General features: G+C 40.3%; 1 protein-coding gene across 11 annotated transcripts; it reads left to right on the top strand.

Annotated features, from left to right (window-relative positions):
- Window positions 1-299: 299 nt before the first annotated feature.
- LOC110664927 (serine/threonine-protein kinase Nek2) lies at window positions 300-8,715 on the top strand. Of its 11 annotated transcripts, none has more exons than XM_058140569.1 (16): window positions 454-471; window positions 1,045-1,346; window positions 1,799-1,948; window positions 2,166-2,232; window positions 2,495-2,560; window positions 2,824-2,870; window positions 2,997-3,042; window positions 3,162-3,242; window positions 3,505-3,547; window positions 3,687-3,736; window positions 3,841-3,922; window positions 4,023-4,072; window positions 5,616-5,689; window positions 6,572-6,623; window positions 6,995-7,459; window positions 7,930-8,715. In XM_058140569.1, exons 3-16 carry the CDS (start codon window positions 1,863-1,865, stop codon window positions 8,557-8,559), a joined length of 1,839 nt encoding a protein of 612 aa, XP_057996552.1. In that variant the 5' UTR covers window positions 454-471; window positions 1,045-1,346; window positions 1,799-1,862; the 3' UTR covers window positions 8,560-8,715. The 11 variants fall into 11 exon arrangements, with proteins under 11 accessions (XP_021680522.1, XP_057996552.1, XP_057996550.1 ...); XM_058140567.1 differs by lacking the exon at window positions 454-471 and adding an exon at window positions 520-734; XM_058140564.1 differs by lacking the exon at window positions 454-471 and adding an exon at window positions 520-734 and having other exon boundaries at window positions 1,034-1,346.
- Window positions 8,716-24,076: the final 15,361 nt, after the last annotated feature.

Below are 24,076 nucleotides of genomic sequence, written 5' to 3'. Positions count from 1 at the left end.
CCGAATAGAGTGTAAATAAGTGTAAGGAGGGGTAATGATGAAAAAAGTATAGTTATGGATATTTTTATTTCTATACCCTTTAATTTTATACATCTTTCACCTCTTTTCAAATATAAATAATATATATTATCTCTCATTACTTTTTTCCTTCCTTATCCTTTTTTATATTTTTATTATTTATCATTCCCTCACCTCATTCAAACAGACCTTAAGAGAAGAAGAGAGAACAAAAAAAGAATGAAATGAGGGCTACTATAGAAATTGAATGGAGTTGATTTAAAATAATTAATTTATTAGAGCAATTTTCAATTTCATGCGCAGCGTTTTTATATGTAGTTGGGATTCATAACAGGGAAGTGCCAAGCCCAATTAAATGCTTACGGAAAAGGCTCAATACCAGAGTCAAGATCACTCGGCCTTGAATTCGGCTCGGATCGAGAAGGTTTTTGCCCGCAAGCGGCGTCGTTTCAGGTGAGGAGAGATGCAACCTCAGTCGCTTTCAACAAAAGAATCCCAATGATATGAGCGAAAGCGCCCATCTCTCTGTCTTTTCGAATTTTAAATTCGTCTCTTCTGCTTTTGCTTTCCCTTGCCGCTCTCTGTATCTGTACACATTAATAATATTATAATTAGGTAAAGTTGTCATCTCTTCTCTATCTATGCGTTACTTTCATATCATTCTTCGCGAATCGCAATTTCAAATACATTTCGGGTACTTGCCGCCTACATTTCGGGTACTTGCCGCTCCCTCCTGTTTGCCTTTGATTTTTCCAGGAATAATTCATTTTCTTTTGCATGTAATTTTTGAGTTCCGTTCCTTGTCTTTTGGCTTTATTATTTCACTTTACTTTATTGTTTGTTTATCTTTTTTCATAATTTGTTTTGTCGTGTTTGCAACTTTGCATTCAGTTTCTTCAATAGTTCTCCTGTTTGCTTATGAATTCTTAATGCTGTTATCCGGTTTTCTTGTTCGAATTTGAAGTGCAAGAAATCATTTCCAAATTGTTTACTCTTTCTTTCATTAACTATTTAGTTTTTGGATAGTGTGGCCTTCTTGGTTAACCGGGTGGATTCTTGGAGACTTCGCTTGTGGTTTGTGCAATTTCTGCTTCTTATGGGATGTGATCATGTGGAACCCTTCAATGGATATTTGTCTCGTATATTTGGAAGGGAAAAAAGTTGGTTTATTTGGGACTTAATCACGTGGACTTGCATTTTTGGGTTTTGGACTGGACAATCGACAATTTGTCCTGTAACCATTTAGTCATTCGCACTGATTATGAAACTATCTGTTGTGAGCTCTACGTGCATTTCTCTCTCAGTTTTGGGAATTCTACATCCATGATGTGAGCTCTACATGCTATTTTTGGATGTTTATTATCTGCTATGTATAATGCAAATTTTTTTAATGGTGCATAGTATCTTTATGGCTTAGTTGATTTGAGTTGAGTTTAGTATGCCAGTATTGATCTTCCAAGTATCCTATTGTAAACTACTTTTCCCATATTGAGAATATCCCTAGTAGAATTTTACCATAATTCAATTTAATTAAATTTTTTTTTTGTCAATTCTCATGTTTCGAATAAAAGAATTCAAATCTTTTTAATTTTAAAAAATTCATTTTAAAAGAAATAGAAATCAAGCATGATTTTGTGAGAATTCAGTTGATTTTTTTTCTTATAAATAATTTATTCCAAAGGAAGCCATTATGATTTATTCTTTTATCTTGCTTTTGTTTTTGTGGAGGTATCATTTCCTATGCCTAATTTTGTTTTGTTAATGCTTGGTGTCTTGGTAGGGGTAGGAGTTTAAAATTCTTTTGAAGGTCCAAAGGAAGGGGGAGGGGGTTCATAAAACTGACAATGGAGCAATATGAAATTCTAGAGCAGATAGGCAAAGGTTCCTTTGGTTCAGCTCTTCTTGTGAGGCAAAGACATGAAAAGAAGAAGTGAGCATGCTTTCAACATTCATTCATATATATATATATATATATATATATATATATACACACACACCTGCATGTGTGAGCTTGCCATGTCTGTGTTTCAGCAATTGGATATATTTCTTTCTAGTTTCTTGCAGTGTTTAGTTTAAGTGATATGATCTGAGAGGTGAATATCATCATTACCATACAGTACTTTTATATATTTTTGTTCTCATTCTAGGTACGTAATGAAAAAGATCCGTTTGGCTCGTCAGACTGATAGAGCCCGCAGGTCTGCCCACCAGGAGGTTATTGGATTGAGCTTTATCTTCATTTAGGATTTAGAAAAAAAATTGATATTGAATAATTGTCCTTTTGCAAGAAATATAAAGGTTGAGAACAGTAGACATCATTGGAAAGGGAAGTGATGCTTAACACTATTTACTTGCTCAACTTTGTTTGCAGTTATCATGATTAAATATCAAAACACTGATTTGCTTGATGTTGTATCTATTGATACCTAAATTTTTATCTTTATAATTTAAGATGCTATTGGGTTCTTTACTGCAGATGGAACTTATTTCAAAAGTAAGAAATCCTTTCATTGTGGAGTACAAGGATTCATGGGTAGAAAAGGTGGGCACATGTACTCATGTCAAGCTGTGTTACTTGAATCATCTTTATGTTATTGATGAATGGGTTTCCCCTTTATACATGTCTCATATTCTGTAGTATTTGCTGATAGTTTAATACTTGTTCAGCATTTGCTTGGACTCTGTTTAATCCAGTGTGATGTTTATTTGTTTATCTGATCCTCTTTTCCTTTTGTTGATGAATTTGCATGTGCTATTGTTGTTGTACAAATGAAAATTTTATGTACTGGCTGTATTTATTTTCAGGGATGCTATGTCTGCATTATCATAGGGTACTGTGAAGGTGGAGATATGTAAGTTTTGATTCTTACATATCTCTTGTGAAATGTTTGTCTCTGCTGGTTCATGGCTTGCTTTGTAATTTGTACTATCTTATTTATCTTGGAATTTTACCATTTCTTTCTTTTTTTCTTTTGCAGGGCAGAAGCTATAAAAAAGGCTAATGGTGTTCATTTTCCTGAGGAGGTAGTTACTTTTGTGGGCATTTTTTGAGCTTTCAACTAATTAATGGTTCCATTTTGCTGTTTGGACATTGATATTGTGCTTTGGGCCATTTATGCTTCTCACTCTAAAAACTTGTGCAGAGACTTTGCAAGTGGCTTGTTCAACTACTAATGGCACTGGATTACTTGCATGCCAACCATATACTTCATCGTGATGTCAAAGTAAGTGGCTCTTTATTTGGGTAATTATTGTAAATTTTAGTTAATATTTACAACTCAACTCAATTCAATTCAACTAAGCCTTTATCCTAAAAATTTAGGGTCGGCTATATGGATTCTCTTTCTCTACTCTAAACGATTTTAGGTTAAATCCTCGGAAACGTCTAATGCTTCTAAGTCATGTTGTACTTTCCTGAATAAATTTAGTTAATATTTACATCTGAATAAATTATATTTTTCTGATTGTACTATCAAATTGCTTCAGTGTTCAAATATATTTTTGACAAGAGATCAAGACATACGCCTAGGTAATTAATCCTCCTATTATAAATGTCATTGCTGATTGGCTAAATTTGTTTATACATAATAAACCAGTTTTTTTGGTTTCTACTTTCTATTGTTTATCTTAATAAGTCAAAACTGCTCACATATAGATGTTGGTTGCAGGTGATTTTGGTCTTGCTAAAATGTTAACTTCTGATGACTTTGCTTCTTCTGTGAGTAATCTGCCTGCAATTAATGGATTTATTTCTGATTCTGAGTCTCTGACTTTGATCGCCTGCTCTATTTAATTATAATTGCATTTATGCTTTTAATATAGGTTGTTGGAACCCCCAGTTACATGTGCCCTGAGCTTCTTGCTGATATACCTTATGGTTCCAAGTCAGATATTTGGTCTTTGGGTAGGCTACTTTGTTCTTTGAAATATGAAGGTTATCTAAGGTTAACAGATGTGATCTGTTCTCATATTTTGGTCAATATCTAACATCACATTCTTTTCAGGATGCTGCATGTATGAAATGGCTAATCACAAGCCAGCATTTAAAGCTTTTGTGAGTTGCTGATTTTCTGTTTTTAGAAACACTATAGTCTTGCTTATCTATAATTTATCAATCTATGTATCTAAAATATACATAAAAGCATGAATAAGTGGGCAAACTTTTGAGTTGACTGAAAAGTACAAGATTAAATTTACGTTTTTATAGAAAAACACATAATTAAAAAATTGTTCATTTATTTATAAACAGCTTCATATAATGCTTTATAAGTATTTAGACTTAACATTATAATCTTACATAGAATCCCATCTATATTAAAGACTTCAAAAGGTATTTAATAGAAAAAATATAAAAAAGCTAATCGTAAAGTCATTACTCTAATGGCTAATTTAGTATGAAACTTAAAGTGATGAAGTCCCAAAATCTGATGCATATGCACAACTCTATCTTTTTCGTGTTTAATCCAAGTTTTTTTGGGTTTTGCTTTTGATAAATTGTCCCAAAATGAGTTATCCTCTGAGTAAACAAGTTAGAAGTGAGTCAACGCTGTTGTTATTTTAAAACTCAGGTTATTCTTGATGCTTTAATAATGTTTTCTTTTATTTAAATTATTCATTTTTCTTAGATATTGATAAATGATCATGCCAAATTATATATAATTTAAATTTTATAAACACAAAATATTTTTTTGTCTTTTAAATTTTATTAGTTATTTTTTTCTGAGGTTAATATATGTCAATTCATATAAAAGAACACAATAATAAATAAATATATTTGATTACTTCAATAATTTAACTTGAATAAAACCTGAAAGTATATATGCAGTACTAAGTTATGATACTTAAAAGAGGTTGCACAAAACCTTACACCAATTGTAAGAGACAAGTAATATAATATAATACAATTTATTTAAAAGTTTCACATAATAATGCAATACCTCATTTGGCGCTTCAACTAATATCACCACATCTAAAATGTCATTTAATGAAATAATTTTAGAGAAAGAAAAGGCAAACAAACCTTATTAAGTTTCTTTGATATAAATCCTTATTTAGTAGCAAAAAAAAATTTAAGTTGTTACTCATATAAGATATCATTGTCAAAGAAATGAGAATTATTACATCTTAAAAAATTTTTATAATAGAATTTTATGTCATAATAAATTTATAAAGACTATAAATTAAAATTTTACATTAATAAATTTATTTTTCACTTTTGATTTGAAAAACATAGCATGAATATTCATATTCATATTTTAATTTTTAATATTATTATATTTCCTATGCTATTAGTTTTTCATAGAGGATATTAACTTTTAATTTTATTTTATTATACTTATTTTTATAATTTTTAGTTAGATTATAAATTTATAAAAAGTAAATAATATATTTTATTATTTATAACTCACAATCATCATAAAGATTTTTCTAAGAATCTGATTTTGATTTTTAATTTAGATGCACATGCAATGTGTGTGCTTCGAAAACTAGTTATACTAAAACTATATATATAACTTTTTTTTCCTCCTTGAGTTTTCCTACATGTTGGTTATATAGACCTTGATAGATTTGCTTTTTTGTCTGTCCTTTCTGAGCAGGATATGCAAGCATTGATAAACAAAATAAATAAGTCTATAGTAACTCCTCTTCCTACTGTGTACTCTGGAGCACTGTGAGTCTACTTCATGTTTACATATGATAAAATATATCAACAGAGTTTAAGTTTCTAAAATTTTATTTCACTTAGTAAAGTAACTTAAACATCTTTTCAAGCAATTCATCATTAAACTCAACTCAACTCAACAACTCTCATCTAAAATCCCAAAAAAAAAAAATATATGGATATTTTTTTTTTTTTTTTTCCATTTTTTTTTTAAAAATCAAATATGAAATGTAAATCTTCTAAGTCATGTACTACTACTCTCTCTCCCAATTTTAGGGTCTACCCCTTTTTTTCTTTCTATCCTCTAGCCTAATGTGCTCTACTTGTCTAACTGGAGCCTCCGTAATTCATCATTCTTGAAGAAAAAAACCTTTTCCTACTCTTGCACTTCAGCAAGAAGTTTTTAAAACAAGGCTAACTGCTCTTATGATCCTCATGCCATGTTTGGAAAGGTGGAAAATAAAAGAGGAAAATAGGGCAGAAAAGAAAATAACTTTTTTCTACTCTTTTTTTTTTTTGGAAAGAAAAAAAAAAGTAGAGGTAACTGGTAAGGAAAAATAAAAGAGTGGAAAATAAGTGGTAGGGCGTACCATTCATTTTCTTTCCAATTTAGGTAGGAAAGTGAGAAAATATTATTAACTTGCAATTTTATGCTTCTACAATTTTATTCTTTTTGAAAAGGCAAAGGGTAAATTAATAATGTTACTATTTGTAAAACAACTTTCTTTCCATTGTTTCTCCCCCTGAACATAATAAATGAATACTATTTCCTCTTCTTTATTATTTTCGTCATGTTCTCCTTCCATTATCTTCTTTCCCAAACTTAGATGGTCATAAGGTTTTATGGTTCTGCTGATCTGTTTTCTTTTCTCTGTTTCTTTAATTTTTCAGCCGAGGGATTATTAAAAGCATGCTGCGGAAGAATCCAGAAGTTAGACCAAGTGTATGTTTTCTTCTTCCTGCTCTCTTGTATTATTATTATCATTATTAATGAGCATGTGGATGGACTATTACTGTCAAGGAAAAGGATGGTTCCCAAAATTGTTAGTTTACCTCGTTGTCTTTTGGTGCTCCAAGTTTATCTTTAAGAGGCAGATATTAGCACTTCCTAATATATCTAGAAGTGGAAGTAACAAAGCTTGCCGCATTCTTTCTTTATGTGTGTTTGTGTGTGTATCTGACTTTTGTGTGTGTATCTGACTAGCTAAAATGATAGGTAGATGAAAGGAGTATTAAGCATCAGCTTGTGGACAGTGTGGTAGAAATGGATGTTCAGTGGATCTAAGCGTCTTTATAATAACTGTTCTGTGCCAGGCTGCAGAGTTGCTCAGTCATCCTCATCTTCAACCTCATGTTCTCAAGATTCATCTAAAATTGAATAGCGCCAGGCAGAATACTTTCCCTGTCCATTGTGTTGAATCCAACTTTGTCGAGAAAACTAGATTCATAGAGTCAGAAGCTGTCCCCATTGTTACTGACAGAGAGAAAAGGCGATCATTCAGCAATGACTGCACCTTGAATCCTAGTATATCTGAAACTGAGCTAAACTCTGCAGATTCTTCACAAAGAGCAGAGCAATTTCCAAGCTATTTGAATCAACAGTATAAAGAAATATCTGTTGGTGTTGTCCGTGAAGAGATTAATATTAACAAAGCAGTTCCCTCGAAATTTTCAGTGGCTGTCAAAACCCCAAGAGTGACACCAGCTAAAGTTTCTGGTACTCCAAAGAGAATAACCCTACCATTAAAGATACCCCATATTGGTTCCAAACGTGATTCGGTAAGTCCGTACAGAAGTATAGAAACGAAGGATGCTTTTTCTTTTTGGCTTTTGTGGACATCTTCTATATGTTTTCTGTTGCTTTTATTAGCTTCTGAAATATGGATGACTTGAGTATGTTACCTTATTTTTGGTTGGTTAGTTTGTGAATAGTGGTCTAAAAATGCTGAAGTTGTTCATTTTATTGGCGTCTGGGTTGCTAATATTTCTCATAGTCGACTCTTATGCTCAGTATAGCTGTGTTATTGTTGTTGGCCAGTTAAATACTTTTGGGTCCTATTGTTTATTTAGGGTTTTGGTGCTGTTGATGGCTTGATGCTTTTCTAGTATAGCTTATTTGGTCTGTTGTGTATGGACTTCAGCTGCCATTCTTGGGAAGCCTGCTCCAGTTTTGTGTATCAGAGCAAAACTCACTTGATTCTGACAACTTTTCCAGTGATAGCATTGTGATTATTATTTTGAATTTGCAGCTTCCAGCGTCATGTACTCCAGGAAGCAAATCTTCTCATCCTACACGCAGAGCATCTCTTCCATTCCCAATGAAAGCTCCAAACTTAGCTACCCCTTATAGGGCTAACATTGGCCTTCTGCCTAATGTGGTGTCTCCAGATGTTTCTGTTAATGCTCCAAGAATTGACAAGATTGCTGAATTCCCATTGGCTTCTTCTGAGGATCCTTGCATTCCCATCCTTGGAACATCATCAACTTCAGCACAATGCTCTTCATCTCCAGGCAGTGCTGACTGTTCAATCACGAAAGACAAGTGTACAGTCCAGGTTTTGGACAGAGCTGTTACCAAGATTCATTTAACTGATACCAGCCTTGAAGTTGCACAAACTGGAAGTGAATGCTCAGAGCATAATCCAACTACTGCTGTTTCAAGCCGATCTTCAGAGTCACGACACCGCCGGTTTGACACCTCGTCGTACCAACAGCGTGCAGAAGCATTAGAAGGTTTGCTCGAGTTTAGTGCACAGCTCTTGCAACAGAAACGGTTCGAAGAGCTTGGAGTGCTGTTGAAGCCATTTGGACCTGAGAATGTTTCTCCTAGAGAAACTGCCATTTGGCTGGCAAAGAGCTTCAAAGAGACTTCAGTCTAGAATGCCTATCACATGGTTGTTGCTGCTTGTACATTGACAAATAAATTTTTCTAGGAGAAAATTAGGGCGTGTCTTCACACTCGAAGACACTTAGAGGTTGTATTCTGAGAGGCTGTTTCAACTTGAAAAGTTATATGAAATGGAAATTTCCTGGAAGCCATCTGATTATGTTTCAGCTATAAGAAGTCCTGATGTTGCACCCTTTTCTTTTAACTTTTTTGTTTTGTTTTCTAAAATTTAGCTGAACCTTTTAATTTTACTCTTTAACACATGTAACCAATTTAGCTAACATGCATGGATTTATATGTGAATAAATAATTAAGGGTTAGTTAATTCAATGTATACAAATGTAAAATGTAAAATCATATTGCCTTCCCCATCAAATCATATTGCCTCACTATCGCCACCAGAAGAACTAGCAAGTCTGCAAACCACAGGACCTAGGCCCTCTTGTCGTCCACGACCGCTGCAAATGGATGAGAGCTTAATGGCATGATCTTATTTTCTTTTATTTGGTTATCTAAGCAACAAATATGGAACTGTATATAGAAGTGTTTCCTTTGTTGCATATGGCTGGTGAATGGATTTTCGTTATTCTAGTGCATAGTGGCCCAAGCAAATCGGCTCGTGGGTATCACTTTTCTTTTTAGGCATTAAATGGATGAGAGCGATGTGACCTAACCGTAAGTGCACGAATCGCACAAGTAATATAGATAAGATATTATTCTCTCAAAAAGTTGTGTTAATGATTGAATTTTTATATAAAATTTACTAATTTTAGCTAAATTTAAACTAAAAAGTAATTGAAGGAAGAGATTAGGAAATAAGGGGTATAATAGCAAATTCAACTGAGAAATAACCTAAATGGAAAATTTAAGTAAAATCGTAGGAAATAGACTCAATTTAACACCCCAAAATTTTAAATTTTATTATTTTATGAGTATTATTGATATTTTAATTTTATTTAAATTTTAAGAAATTATTTGAGATTTTTCAGATTTTAAAAATCAGGTTCGATTTTCCAAAAATATAAACTTTGATAATTTTTAAAAATTAATTTAAAGACCACGTGGCAAAACTAAAAATATATTTGGAGTCTACGAATTTTTCTGAGTTTTTTGAAATTTTTTTTGAAATTTTTGGACGTCGTTTTCGGTCCCGAGGCAGAGTAAAAATTCAAAATTTTGTATCCTGAATCGAACCGGCCGAATCAAACCGGACCGAATCGGACCGTTCGAATCGGACCGGTCTTCTTCTTTTTCTTCCCCCTCCCCGCGCGCGTCCGACCCTTCTCCCTTTCTCTCTCTTTTTCTATCTCCTCCCTCCTCCCTTGGCGCCACGCCTCCTGCCACCCCCGGCTCGCACCGCCTCACCCCTCCCCACGAGCCGCGCCGAACGCCGAAAACGGCACTGGCGGAGCGCGCGCGGGACCGTTCGTCTTCCCGGCCAAAATCCGGCCGATCCGGCCACCAATCGGACCGGGTCTTATATCTAAACTCATCTACTCGTCGAGAGCTTTCCATAGACACCAAGAACACCGAAATCCATCGAGTGGTTTGTCCAATTTTTGCCCGGGAAGTTTTAGCCCATTTTGACTTTCGGGCTAGATTTCTCGCAAACCGTGAATCCCACGAGAAAACAGAGAGTACCAGAGCGCTCCACTCGTCGAGAGCTTCGCAGTGACATAAATTTTAAAATTTTCCGACACCGTTTTTCAGTGGGTCCCACGGAACTTCGCAGTATTTTTCCGAGCATTAAATGAGCTTAGAAAATTCCAAAAATTTATGTACTAACCCCCGTGTTGTGGGCTTCGTGTAGGTATCCTCAATTCGCGGAAATTCGACAGTTGTCCAGGTTTGTGAATTTCCGGCCAGACAGACTTGCTACCGGAAAAGTCTCCGAATTGGATCGAGATTTTGGCTACCACACCATTGTCAGACATCCCGAGCGCGATCCCGAAGTCGGAATCGGAAAAGGTAAATTCAAATCTTGCTTTTTCGTAATTTTCTAGTGCTTAAATAAGATTAAAAATCCATAAAATATTCTTGGTAGCTTAGAAAATTATGATTCTTTTTGCAATAGCCTAGTAATATTGCTAAGGACCGCGGGGCAAAGTTTTAGAATTTTTAGAGCTTGTTTGGGTAGTTTTTGCAAAAATGATCAATTATAATGACTAAATTGAAATTTTACATATTGTGATGGATGACTGATTTGATGGGCCCAGGAGGGGCTGTGTGATGTGATTGAATTGTGGATATATGAGTTGTGAATATAGAAGTGTGTTTTGAGCTCTTTTGCAGGTTGGGTAGGTCCTAGGTATAGGGGAGACTCTGTCGGATTTTCGGCATGACTTATGACGTATTTGGTCTTTTCATGATTTGTATTGAGTCAATTGTGTTAAATAATTTTAATGTAATTGTCAGGTGAGCCGATGACCTTCTTCCTCCGCTTCACCTTGATGACCGTTGTCAAGTCTGTGAGTAAAATATTAATTTTAATTGTAATTTCACTATTATTATATGTTCAAGCATGCCCATGCATCACTTATATGCATATATCTATGTAGATAAACTTTAGGCACGATTTATGTTGCATTCATAACTGTGAAAGTGCCATGTATGTTGTTGTGGTAATTTAGAGCAGTGTGCGTGCGTTGGCGTTCGTGTGATGTGGTGTGGACTATGGATAGGACGGGTAGACACGGCTTGAGATCTTCGCTGGGACCCGGTCCTTCGGGGTAGTCACGGCTTGAGTTCTTCGCTGGGACCCCGATTTGGATTATTAAGCGACGGCTTGAGTTCTTCGCTGGCACCAGGTTGGATTTAAGAAAGCTGTATAGGGGATCAGCTCCCATATATTATGATTGATATTATTGGGTGTGTGAGTGCTCCAAATTACCTTTTTGCTGTTATGATGTGAATTTATTGCTGATGTTGCATTTCACTTTACAGGATGCATTAGTTTTAGATAGTTATAGAGATTATGGTTAAAATTGATATTTTACTCTCTGAGTCGAATGCTCACTCCTGTTCAATATTTTTTCAGGCTACAGGAGGATTTTATTGTGATTAACCTGCTTTTCTCCTTCGCAGGTTGTTTATCAATATTTGTGTAATTTTATTGACTCCTATAATTTCTGCATGTGTTAAAAGTATTTATTTGATTTTGGTCTGTAACATTATTACCATGTTGGACCTGTAAATGTATAATGATATGCATGTTTAATGGACTGGATGAGGGAGCTGAGCTCCCATATGTTTTTATGATGATATGAGTATGTGGAGGGTGAGCTGAGCTCCCCAATTGAGTATTTACTGTGTTTACAGGTCGGGTGAGTCAAAAACTTCCCGTTGGTAGGTCCATTTTATGGCCGGACTCTGTCCAGTTGATTTCTTGAAATTGGGCCCAAATGGTTAGAGTTGGGTTAATGAATAGTTAGGCTTACTACGGACCTCGGGGGCTTTAGGCTGGCCCAGGTCCTAGTACCGGTCCGGCCCATAGGTTGGGTCGTGACAAATGTGGTATCAGAGCTTAGGCTCCAGATTCTTAGAGAATGCTTGTCTAAAATGTTGGGAAGAGTCTAATAGGAGTCACATGCGGAAAATAGGGTCCACATTCGTCTTGCATTGTCATCTTTGCTTCTAGTTTCTGCTTCATATAATTATGTATAAATATGAGTCTATAGAGCTGTGTAACATGTTGTTTTGAATTTTGTGGGCTAATGCTGCTGAATTTCAGGAAAATGCGTAGAAGCAAGAGAGCTGCCACTGCACCAGAACCAGATGTGCCTGACGAGGTGTCAGCACAAGATGAGGCGCCTGCCCCGAGGAGGCGGGGTAGGAGGCCTAGAGCTATTCAAGTAGAAGAGCAGCTGCTAACAGTTCGGGATCAGTCTTTCATGGCACAGGGTCCCATGGACCCCATGGCAGCTACTCTAGCTGGTTTGTAGAGGACCATCGATATGATGGCGCAATATATGGTCCACCCTCCACAGCAGCAGCAGTCCACCGCATCAAGAGGGGAACCTTACAAACAGATCATAAATTTCAAGAAGTTGGTGCCTGGTACTTATGATGTGTCAGATGATGCATATCAATTTTTGGATTCCTGCAGACAGGCAGGAACAGAATTGCAATTGACTGATAGAAGACTAATAGAGTGTATGCAGCATGTCATGGGACCTATGCCTAGACAGTAGATGAGTGACTACATATTACCTCAGATGGAGGGTTTGTCGTGGACTCAGTTTGTGGAACTGTTCATCAATCGGTTTGTGTCAGAAAGCTTCAGGGATCAAAAGCAGTGGCCCTTTGAGGCCTTAAGACAGAATGGCAGGTCTGTAGATGAATATGCTACAGAATTTCTGGAACTGAGCAGGTATGCCCCTACAGCTGTATCTACAGAAACTATGAAGGTGAAGAGATTCCTAAAGGGGCTGGACAGGAGGTATGCAAACCTGGCCATAATGTCTGATCAGTCTTTTGATGTAGTAGTTGATCGAGCCAGATAGATAGAGATTAGCTATGCTGTGGATGACAGCGGAAGGGCAAAGAAAAACAGAGCAGAGGGTTCTTCAGGTGTTCCCCACATGGGTACTACGGATATTGGTGGCCAGACTACTTACAGAGGAAGAAGCAGGAATAAGAGGAGTGGTTTTAGAGACAAATCTCGAGGGTTCAGACCAGGGTACGGATCTAGCAGTGGTCACATTCGGGGTACAGCAGTTCTGGGTCTGGTTCAAGATCCTCCTTGGCACCTTGTGCACAGTGTGAAAGAGGACATTCAAGACCTTGTATGATGGGTTCAGGAGTATGCTTCAGGTGTGGCCAGCCAGGTCACTTTGCTTGGGAATGCCCCGTGTTCAGCGAGCCACAGATGGGGTCACAAGGTTCTGTTGCAAATGTTCCTCGTCAGTTGTATCCGGGTGCTTCCAGCATGGCAGGCAGTCAGTTCAATGGCCAACAGGGCCGAGGACAAAGGGGATGGGGATTTGGAGGCAGATCAGGAGGTAGAAGTCAATATCAGGGTTCTGCCACTCAGGGTAGGGGTCAAGCTCGGGTTTTCACCCTGACCCATCAGGATGCTCAGACTTCAAATGCAGTTGTTGCAGGTATTCTTCTGGTCTGTTCCTATGAGGCTCCTGTTTTAATAGATCTGGGTGCTACGCACTTATTTGTCTCCCCTGTGTTTGCCATGAGATTGGGTAGACACCCTACAACCTTAGAATGTCCTTTGTCGATAGCTACCCCACTTAGTGACAACATAGATGTAGATATGGTTTTTCCGGGTAGCCCAGTAGTAGTGGATGGAAAGATTCTCCCGGCAGACTTGGTTCCTCTACCAGTAATGGATTTCGATGTAATCTTGGGGATGGATTGGTTGGCAACTCATTATGCCACTTTAGACTGCAGGAACAAAAAGGTGTATTTCCACATAGAGTTTAGATTTGATGGTGACAGGAGCGTGGCTCCATATAACTTGGTGTCAGCAATTAGTGCTAGAAAAATGTTAAGGCGTGAATGCCAAGGGTATTTGGCATTGGTGAGAGATACATCTGTAGAAGGTGTCAACATGGAAAATGTTCCTGTTGTCAGAGAATTCATGGATGTCTTCCCTGAAGAGCTTCCAGGGTTGCCACCAGAAAGGGGAATAGAGTTCTGCATTGATGTTGTTCCAGTTACAAACCCCATATCAATGCCACCTTACAGGATGGCCCCAGCAGAATTGAAAGAGTTAAAGGAGCAACTACAGGAGCTTTTGGACAAGGGTTTCATACGTCCGAGCACTTTACCCTGGGGTGCTCCTGTGCTATTTGTAAGAAAGAAAGATGGGTCATTGAGGTTGTGTATTGACTACAGACAACTGACCAAGGTGACTGTGAAGAACAAGTATCCACTTCCTCAGATCGATGATTTGTTTGATCAGCTCTAAGGGGCTAGATTCTTTTCCAAGATAGACCTGCGATCAGGCTACCATCAGTTGAGAATCAGGAATGAGGATGTAACACCCTAGGCAAATCCCACATCGACAAAACATGGGAGAGATGCTGGGTTTATAAGTTGATGGTTCGTAACTCCTAGTGACGCATTTTAAAACCGTGAGGGCTTCCACCCAGAGCGGACAATATCACTAGTGGGCCGGGCCATTATATTTGTGGTATCAGAGCTGCTTCGCGTGCAACCTTGAACGATGGTGGGGCAAACCTCAGCGAGGACGCTGAGTCCCATAAGGGGGGTGGATTGTAACACCCTAGGCAAATCCCACATCGGCAAAACATGGGAGAGATACTGGGTTTATAAGTTGATGGTTTGTAACCCCTATTGACGCGTTTTAAAACCGTGAGGGCTTCAGCCCAGAGCGGACAATATCACTAGTGGGCCGGGCCGTTACATTTGTGGTATCAGAGCCACTCCGCGTGCAACCTTGAATGATGGTGGGGCAAACCCAGCATCTCTCCCGTGTTTTGCCGATGTGGGTAATGGCCCGGCCTACTAGTGATATTGTACGCTCTGGGTTGAAACCTCACGGTTTTAAAACGCGTTACTAGGGGTTACGAACCACCAACTTATAAACCCAGCATCTCTCCCGTGTTTTGCCGATGTAGGATTTGCCTAGGGTGTTACAATCCACCCCCCTTTCGGGACTCAGCGTCCTCGCTGAGGTTTGCTTTCAAGGTTGCACGCGGAGTGGCTCTGATACCACAAATATAATGGCCCGGCTCACTAGTGATATTGTCCGCTCTGGGTGGAAGCCCTCACGGTTTTAAAACGCGTCACTAGGAGTTACGAACCATCAACTTATAAACCCAGCATCTCTCCCGTGTTTTGTCGATGTGGAATTTGCCTAGGGTGTTACAATCCACCCCCCTTATGGGACTCAGCGTCCTCGCTGAGGTTTGCCCCAACATCGTTCAAGGTTGCACGCGGAGCAGCTCTGATACCACAAATGTAATGGCCCGGCCCACTAGTGATATTGTCCGCTCTGGGCCGAAGCCCTCACGATTTTAAAACGCGTCACTAGGGGTTACAAACCATCAACTTATAAACCCAGCATCTCTCCCGTGTTTTTCCGATGTGGGATTTGCCTAGGGTGTTACAATCCACCCCCCTTATGGGACTCAGCGTCCTCGCTGAGGTTTGCCCCACCATCGTTCAAGGTTGCACGCGGAGCAACTCTGATACCACAAATGTAACGGCCCGGCCCACTAGTGATATTGTCCGCTCTGGGCTGAATCCCTCACGGTTTTAAAATGCGTCACTAGGAGTTACGAACCATTCAACTTATAAACCCAGCATCTCTCCCGTGTTTTGCCGATGTGGGATTTGCCTAGGGTGTTACAATCCACCCCCTTATGGGACTCAGCGTCCTCGCTGAGGTTTGCCCCACCATCGTTCAAGGTTGCACGCGGAGCAGCTCTGATGCCACAAATGTAATGGCCCGGCCCACTAGTGATATTGTCCGCTCTGGGCGGAGAGATGCTGGGTTTATAAAATGCGTCAATAGGGGTTACGAACCATCAACTTATAAACCCAGCATCTCTCCACTCAGAGCGGACAATATCACTAGTGGGCCGGGCCATTACATTTGCAAATGTACATTTGCAAATGTAATGGCCCGGCCCACTAGTGATATTGTCCGCTCTGGGCCGAAGCGCTCACGGTTTTAAAACGCGTCAATAGGGGTTACGAACCACTAACTTATAAACCCAGCATCTCTCCCGTGTTTTGCCGATGTGGGATTTGCCTAGGGTGTTACAATCCACCCCCCTTATGGGACTCAGCGTCCTCGCTGAGGTTTGCCCCACCATCGTTCAAGGTTGCACGCGGAGCAGCTCTGATACCATAAATGTAACGGCCCGGCCCACTAGTGATATTGTCCGCTCTGGGCTAAAGCCCTCACGGTTTTAAAACGCGTCAATAGGGGTTACAAACCATCAACTTATAAACCCAGCATCTCTCCCGTGTTTTGCCGATGTGGGATTTGCCTAGGGTGTTATAATCCACCCCCCTTATAGGACTCAGCGTCCTCGCTGAGGTTTGCCCCACCATCGTTCAAGGTTGCACGCGGAGCAGCTCTGATACCACAAATGTAATGACCCGGCCCACTAGTGATATTATCCGCTCTGGGCTGAAGCCCTCACAGTTTTAAAACGCGTCACTACTGCATTAGATGCTTGAGCATCCTGCTGAGTCAAAGCAAAAACTCTAGCTTGACCTCTACCACCAGATGTCTGTCCCTGAGTTTGAGCAAATCCTCTACCACCAGAACCTCTACCACCCTGTCCACGACCACCAAAACCCTGGCTTCTACCACTATCTTGTGAACCGGTTGAACCCGAGAGGGAGCAGAATGTGTTGCTTGACCAAAGACCTCGAGTTGTCTCACTAGTAGGGCGATCCTGTCTCACGTGTCCCAGCTGTCCACAACCAAAGCATGCTCCAGTGACCCAATGACAAGTGCCCTTATGTGGCTTACCACAATGATGACAAAGAGTGGTAATAGGCTCAGTGTTAATCTGGTTATACCGGGCATTCCCTGCATGTGTCCTCTGCTCACGTCCCTGACCAACTCCAGATTGATGTGCTCTATTGCCAACTGTAGACCGAGAACCCTGCTTATTATCCTGATAAGAACCCTGATGACTTTGTCCTCTGTTAAATTGATTACCTTGACTATCTTTCTTAAATCGCTTGCGCTGCTCACGAGCCCAACGTTCATCATCATACATCTCCATCTGTCTAGCCCGATCAACCACCTCCTCATATTTAGGTAGTCGTAAAGGAGCTACACGATCAATTAGCCTGTCTCGTAAGCCCCTTTCAAACCTGCGAGCCTTCTTCTCCTCATTTGGAATCAAGTGTTTACCAAAACGGGATAATTTGGTAAACTTCATCTCATACTCTGTAACTGTCATTTTACCTTGCTTCAAGGTTTCAAACTCCAAAGCCTTAGCCTCTTGAACACTAAGAGGGAGAAATCGCTCCAAGAAGAGAGAGTGAAACTCAAAGCGAGGATAGAACCTTGATTCGCCCATTCTTCTTAGAGATATACCACTCACGAGCAACTCCCTTGCCGATTTCCGCCAACATCACCATCCTAGCACTACTGCAACCCATAGTGTCATAACACCTCTCCATGTCATCTAGAAAATCTAAGGGATCAACTAATGCATCCTCTCCGGTGAACTCCTTTGGTTTTAGCTTGAGAAAGTCTCAGAGAGTCAAGGAATCGAGCCCTATCCCGAAATGGTCTTGAAGTAGAGCCAACCACTGGTTGCTGTGGTTGAGTTGTAAGGTACTCAGCTATAGTATTAACAGCACGATTTACTGCATGCAATCCCGCTGCCAGATCTGCCACAGTAACTTGACCAGCCTAGGTGCTTGAGCTGCAGTAGCTAATTGGAATGGTTGTGCCCCAGTCTTAGCCATAGGCATCTATTCAGATATCTGATTAATAGTTTGAGGTGGTACCTCCCCTGTTGGATCAAGGTTTGCACCATTAAGACCCTTGGCCTTAGTTCTCCTCTTACGTCTAACAGACCCAGGCACCTATTCATTTTAATAAACAAGCATTAAATTTGAAAATGTGAGCCAAATTAAGAAAGGCAAAAAAAGTACGAAGGACGCAGATATCTGAAGCAATGATAAGCTGAAAAGACGTTAAGGATCCTATACTCTGCAAGTTTACTAGACCTCAACTGAGCTCTGATACCAAATTGTAACAACCCGATCCTTCTCCAGTTAGTATTGTCTGCTTTGGCCCATGGGCCTCACGGATTTGCCCCTTGGGAGGTTTCATTCCCAAAAGCGCTCTAACCAGGTGAGGAAGGCTCCCACATATATGGCCCAAATCTTTTCTTCCCGTTTCTGATGTGGGACACGAAGTTTCCACCCCAGTGCGTAGCTGGTTGAACAAGCATGTCCCAACCCCATCCCTGGGTCGTGACAAGCCCACCAGCTTCTGCTTGGTGCGTCCTCGCACCACACATCATACTAGAGGGAGTCCAGGTTTGATACCACAAATGTAATGGTCCAGCCCACTAGTGATATTGTCCACTCTGGGCCGAAGCCCTCACGGTTTTAAAACGCGTCAATAGGGGTTACGAACCACCAACTTATAAACCCAGCATCTCTCCAGTGTTTTGTCGATGTGGGATTTGCCTAGGGTGTTACAATCCACCCCCCTTATGGGACTCAGCGTCCTCGCTGAGGTTTGCCCCACCATCGTTCAAGGTTGCACGCGGAGCGACTCTGATACCACAAATGTAATGGCCCAGCCCACTAGTAATATTGTCCGCTCTGGGCCGAAACCCTCACGGTTTTAAAACGCGTCACTAGGGGTTATGAACCACCAACTTATAAACCCAGCATCTCTCTCGTGTTTTGCCGATGTGGGATTTGCCTAGGGTGTTACAGAGGACGTGTCCAAAACGGCATTCAGGACAATATATGGTCATTATGAGTTCTTGGTGATGTCTTTTGGACTCACTAATGCACCAGCAGCCTTTATGGACTTGATGAATAGGGTGTTCAAGCCGTTTTTGGACCGTTTTGTCATCGTATTCATAGATGATATTTTGGTATACTCTCGGACCGAGGAGGAACATGTGTGGCACTTGAGAATGGTGTTGCAGACTTTGAGGGAGCACCAACTATATGCCAAATTTTCAAAATGTGAATTTTGGCTAGAAAGCATCTCATTCTTGGGACACGTGGTTTCTAGTGACAGCATTCAAGTGGATCCCAAGAAAATTGAAGCTGTAACTGATTGGCTTAGGCCTACAACAGTAACTGAGGTGCAAAGTTTTCTGGGTCTAGCTGGCTACTATAGGCGTTTTGTGCAAGATTTTTCCAAGATAGCGGCTCCCCTAACTAAGTTAACTCGGAAGAATGTTCCATTCATTTGGACAGATGACTGTGAGAAGAGCTTCCAGAAGCTTAAGGAGTGTCTAACCACCGCCCATGTGTTGACACTAACTATGAGTGGTAAAGGATACATTGTGTACTGTGACGCCTCCAGAGTTGGCCTAGGGTGTGTTTTGATACAGAATGGAAAAGTAGTGGCTTATGCTTCAAGACATGAAGAGGCATGAGCAGAACTACCCCACCCATGATTTGAAAATGGCGGCTATAGTCTTTGCACTAAAATCTGGAGACACTATCTGTATGGTGAAGTGTGCGAGATATACACCGACCATAAGAGTTTGAAGTACATCTTCCAACAGAGGGATTTAAACTTGAGACAGAGAAGATGGATGGAGCTTCTGAAAGACTATGATTGCACCATCGGTACCACCACAGGAAGGCCAATGTAGTAGCAGTGCTTTAAGCGTAAAAATCTTACGCGCTTTGGCACACATTTCAGCAGAGAAAAGACCGTTGATTCAGGAAATACATGAGTTGATGGATCAAGGTTTAATCCTAGATCTTTCAGATAAGGGGGTATTGTTGGCTCATTTTTCAGTGAGGCCAGACTTGCGGGACAGAGTTAGAGTTTCCCAACACAGAGACCAACAATTGATGAAGATCATAGAAAGAGTACAGCAAGGTGAAGGTGGTGAGTTTGGATTTGCTAATGATGGCACCCTAGTGCAAGGTTCTAGGATATGTGTGCCCGATGTGGACAATCTCAGAAATGAAATCATGCAAGAGGCACACTATACACTGTACAATGTCCACCCAGGCTCCACCAAGATGTACCATGATGTGAAGGATAGCTATTGGTGGAATGGCATGAAGAGAGACATAGCAGACTTTGTGTCCAAGTGCTTGACTTTTTAGAAGGTGAAGTTTGAACACCAGAGACCGTCAGGGAAGCTACAAGAGCTCCCTATCCCAGAATGGAAGTGGTAAATGATTACCATGGATTTTGTGACTGGGTTGCCTCATACCACGCGATGGTATGATTCGATATGGGTAATTGTAGACCGTCTAACCAAATCAACTCACTTCTTGCCTGTGAAGACTACATATTCAGTGGCACAGTACGCCCGACTCTACATTCGAGAAATAGTCAGATTGCATGGAATTCCTGCTTCCATAATATCTGATAGAGGGCCCCAGTTCACTTCTCGGTTTTAGAGAAAGTTGCAGGAGGCACTTGGAACACAGTTGAACTTTAGTACTGCTTTCCACCTTCAAACAGACAGACAGTCTGAAAGGACAATCCAAACACTGGAAGACATGCTTCGCATGAGTGTTTTGGATTTTGGAGGTCAATGGGATGATCAGCTAGCTTTGGTGGAGTTTGCCTACAACAACAGTTACCATTCCAGCATAGGAGTAGCACCCTATGAGGCACTACATGGAAGAAAGTGTAGGTCTCCTCTGTGTTGGACGGAAATGGGAGAAGCGAAGGTGCATGAGGTAGATCTAGTGCAGTACACTTCAGAGGTAGTTCCTTTAATCAGGGAACGACTGAAAATAGCTTTCAGTAGGCAGAAGAGTTATGCAGACCCCAGACGGAGGGATGTAGAGTTTGCAGTAGGCGACTATGTATTCCTGAAGGTTTCTCCAATGAAGAGAGTCATGAGATTTGGAAAGAAGGGCAAGTTGGCACCTCGGTATATCGGACCTTTTGAGGTTACTGATAGAGTTGGAGCAGTTGCCTACCGGTTGGAGCTCCCACCCAACCTTTCTCATGTTCATCCTGTGTTTCACATCTCCATGCTCAGGAAATACATTCCAGATCCTTCTCATGTACTACATCCGGATGTAATAGAGCTAAAAGAGAACTTGACATTTGAGGAGCAACCTGTAGTCATAGTGGACTACCAAGTGAGATAGCTAAGATCAAAATAGATCCCTATGGTTAAGGTTTTGTGGAGGAGTCAGTCGGTGGAAGAGTGTACCTGGGAGTCAGAACGGGACATGCGTAGCAAGTACCCTTATCTATTCAATGTGTAATCTTATACTTTATTCTGCCTTGTGTAAAATTCGAGGACAAATTTTCTGTAAGGGGGAAGAATGTAACACCCCAAAATTTTAAATTTTATTATTTTATGAGTATTATTGATATTTAAATTTTATTTAAATTTTAAGAAATTATTTGAGATTTTTCGGATTTTAAAAATCGGGCTCGATTTTCCGAAAATATAAACTTTGATGATTTTTAAAAATTAATTTAAAGACCACGTGGCAAAACTAAAAATATACTTGGAGTCTACGAATTTTTCTGAGTTTTCTGGAATCTTTTTTGAAATTTTTGGACCTCGTTTTCGGTCCCGAGGCAGAGTAAAAATTCAAAATTTTGTATCCTGAATCGAACAGGCCGAATCAAACCAGACCGGATCGGACCGGTCGAATTGGACTGGTCTTCTTCTTTTTCTTCCCCCTCCCCGCCGGCGTCCGACCCTTCTCCCTTTCTCTCTCTTTTTCTCTCTCCTCCCTCCTCCCCTTGCCGCGCCGCCGCCTCCCCTGCCACCCCAGCTCGCCGGCGCGCCGCCTCACCCCTCCCCCACAGCCGGCTGCCACCTGGAACGCTGGAAAACAGCGCCCGAAGTGGAGCGACGCGCGCGCGCGACCGTTTGTCTTCCCGGCCAAAATCCGGCCGATCCGGCCACCAATCGGACCGGGTCTTGTGTCTAAACTCATCTACTCGTCAAGAGCTTTCCATAGACACCAAGAACACCGAAATCCATCGAGCGGTTTGTCCAATTTTTGCCCGGAAAGTTTTAGCCCATTTTGACTTTCGGGCTAGATTTCTCGCAAACCGTGAATCCCACGAGAAAACTGAGTGTACCAGAGCGCTCCACTCGTCGAGAGCTTCGCAGAGACATAAATTTTAAAATTTTCCGACCCCGTTTTTCGGTGGGTCCCACGGAACTTCGCAATATTTTTTCGAGCATTAAATGAGCTTTGAAAATTCTGAAAAATTTATGTACTAACCCCCGTGTTGTGGGCTTCGTGTAGGTATCCTCAATTCGTGGAAATTCGACGATTGTCCGGTGCGTGAATTTCCGGCCAGCATGCACTCGCCAGGAAAAGTCTCGAATTGGATCGAGGTTTTGGCTACCCCACCATTGTCGACATCCCAGCGTTGCCTCAAGTCGAATCGGCAAAGGTAAATTCGAACCTTGCTTTTTCGTAATTTTCTAGTGCTTAAATAAGATTAAAAATCCATAAAATATTCTTGGTAGCTCAACAAATTATGATTCTTTTTGCAATAGCCTAGTAATATTGCTAAGGACCGCGGGGCAAAGTTTTAGAATTTTTAGAGCTTGTTTGGGTAGTTTTTGCAAAAATGATCAATTATAATGACTAAATTGAAATTTTACATATTGTGATGGATGACTGATTTGATGGGCCCAGGAGGGGCTGTGTGATGTGATTGAATTGTGGATATATGAGTTGTGAATATAGAAGTGTGTTTTGAGCTCTTTTGCAGGTTGGGTAGGTCCTAGGTATAGGGGAGACTCTGCCAGATTTTCGGCACGACTTATGACGTATTTGGTCTTTTCATGATTTGTATTGAGTCAATTGTGTTAAATAATTGTAATGTAATTGTCAGGTGAGCCGGGACAGCCTTCTTCCTCCGCCCAGCCGCCCCAGTGACCGTTGTCAAGTCTGTGAGTAAAATATTAATTTTAATTGTAATTTCACTATTATTATATGTTCAAGTATGCCATGCATCACTTATATGCATATATCTATGTAGATAAACTTTAGGCACGATTTATGTTGCATTCATAACTGTGAAAGTGCCATGTATGTTATTGTGGTAATTTGGAGCAGTGTGCGTGCGTTGGCGTTCGTGTGATGTGGTGTGGACTATGGATAGGACGGGTAGATACGACTTGAGATCTTCGCTGGAACCCGGTCCTTCGGGGTAGTCACGGCTTGAGTTCTTCGCTGGGACCCCGATTTGGATTATTAAGCGAAAGTCCGGCTTGAGTTCTTCGCTGGCACCAGGTTGGATTTAAGAAAGCTGTATAGGGGATCAGCTCCCATATATTATGATTGATATTATTGGGTGTGTGAGTGCTCCAAATTACCTTTTTGCTGTTATGATGTGAATTTATTGCTGATGTTGCATTTCACTTTACAGGATGCATTAGTTTTAGATAGTTATAGAGATTATGGTTAAAATTGATATTTTACTCTCTGAGTCGAACGCTCACTCCTGTTCAATTTTTTTTCAGGCTACAGGAGGATTTTATTGTGGTTAACCTGCTTTTCTCCTTCGCAGGTTGTTTATCAATATTTGTGTAATTTTATTTACTCCTAGAATTTCCGCATGTGTTAGAAGTATTTATTTGATTTTGGTCTGTAACATTATTACCATGTTGGACCTGTAAACGTATAATGATATGCATGTTTGATGGACTGGATGAGGGAGCTGAGCTCCCATATGTTTTTATGATGATATGAGTATGTGGAGGGTGAGCTGAGCTCCCCAATTGAGCATTTACTGTGTTTACAGGTCGGGTGAGTCAAAAATTTCCCGTTGGTAGGTCCATTTTATGGCCGGACTCTATTCGGTTGATTTCTTGAAATTAGGCCCAAATGGGCTTTAGAGT

Source organism: Hevea brasiliensis, chromosome 2 (genome assembly GCF_030052815.1).
Source record: "Hevea brasiliensis isolate MT/VB/25A 57/8 chromosome 2, ASM3005281v1, whole genome shotgun sequence".
Taxonomy (NCBI): domain Eukaryota; kingdom Viridiplantae; phylum Streptophyta; class Magnoliopsida; order Malpighiales; family Euphorbiaceae; genus Hevea; species Hevea brasiliensis.
The sequence above is the reverse complement of the archived record's forward strand: the minus strand, read 5'-3'. Positions and strand labels throughout refer to the sequence as shown.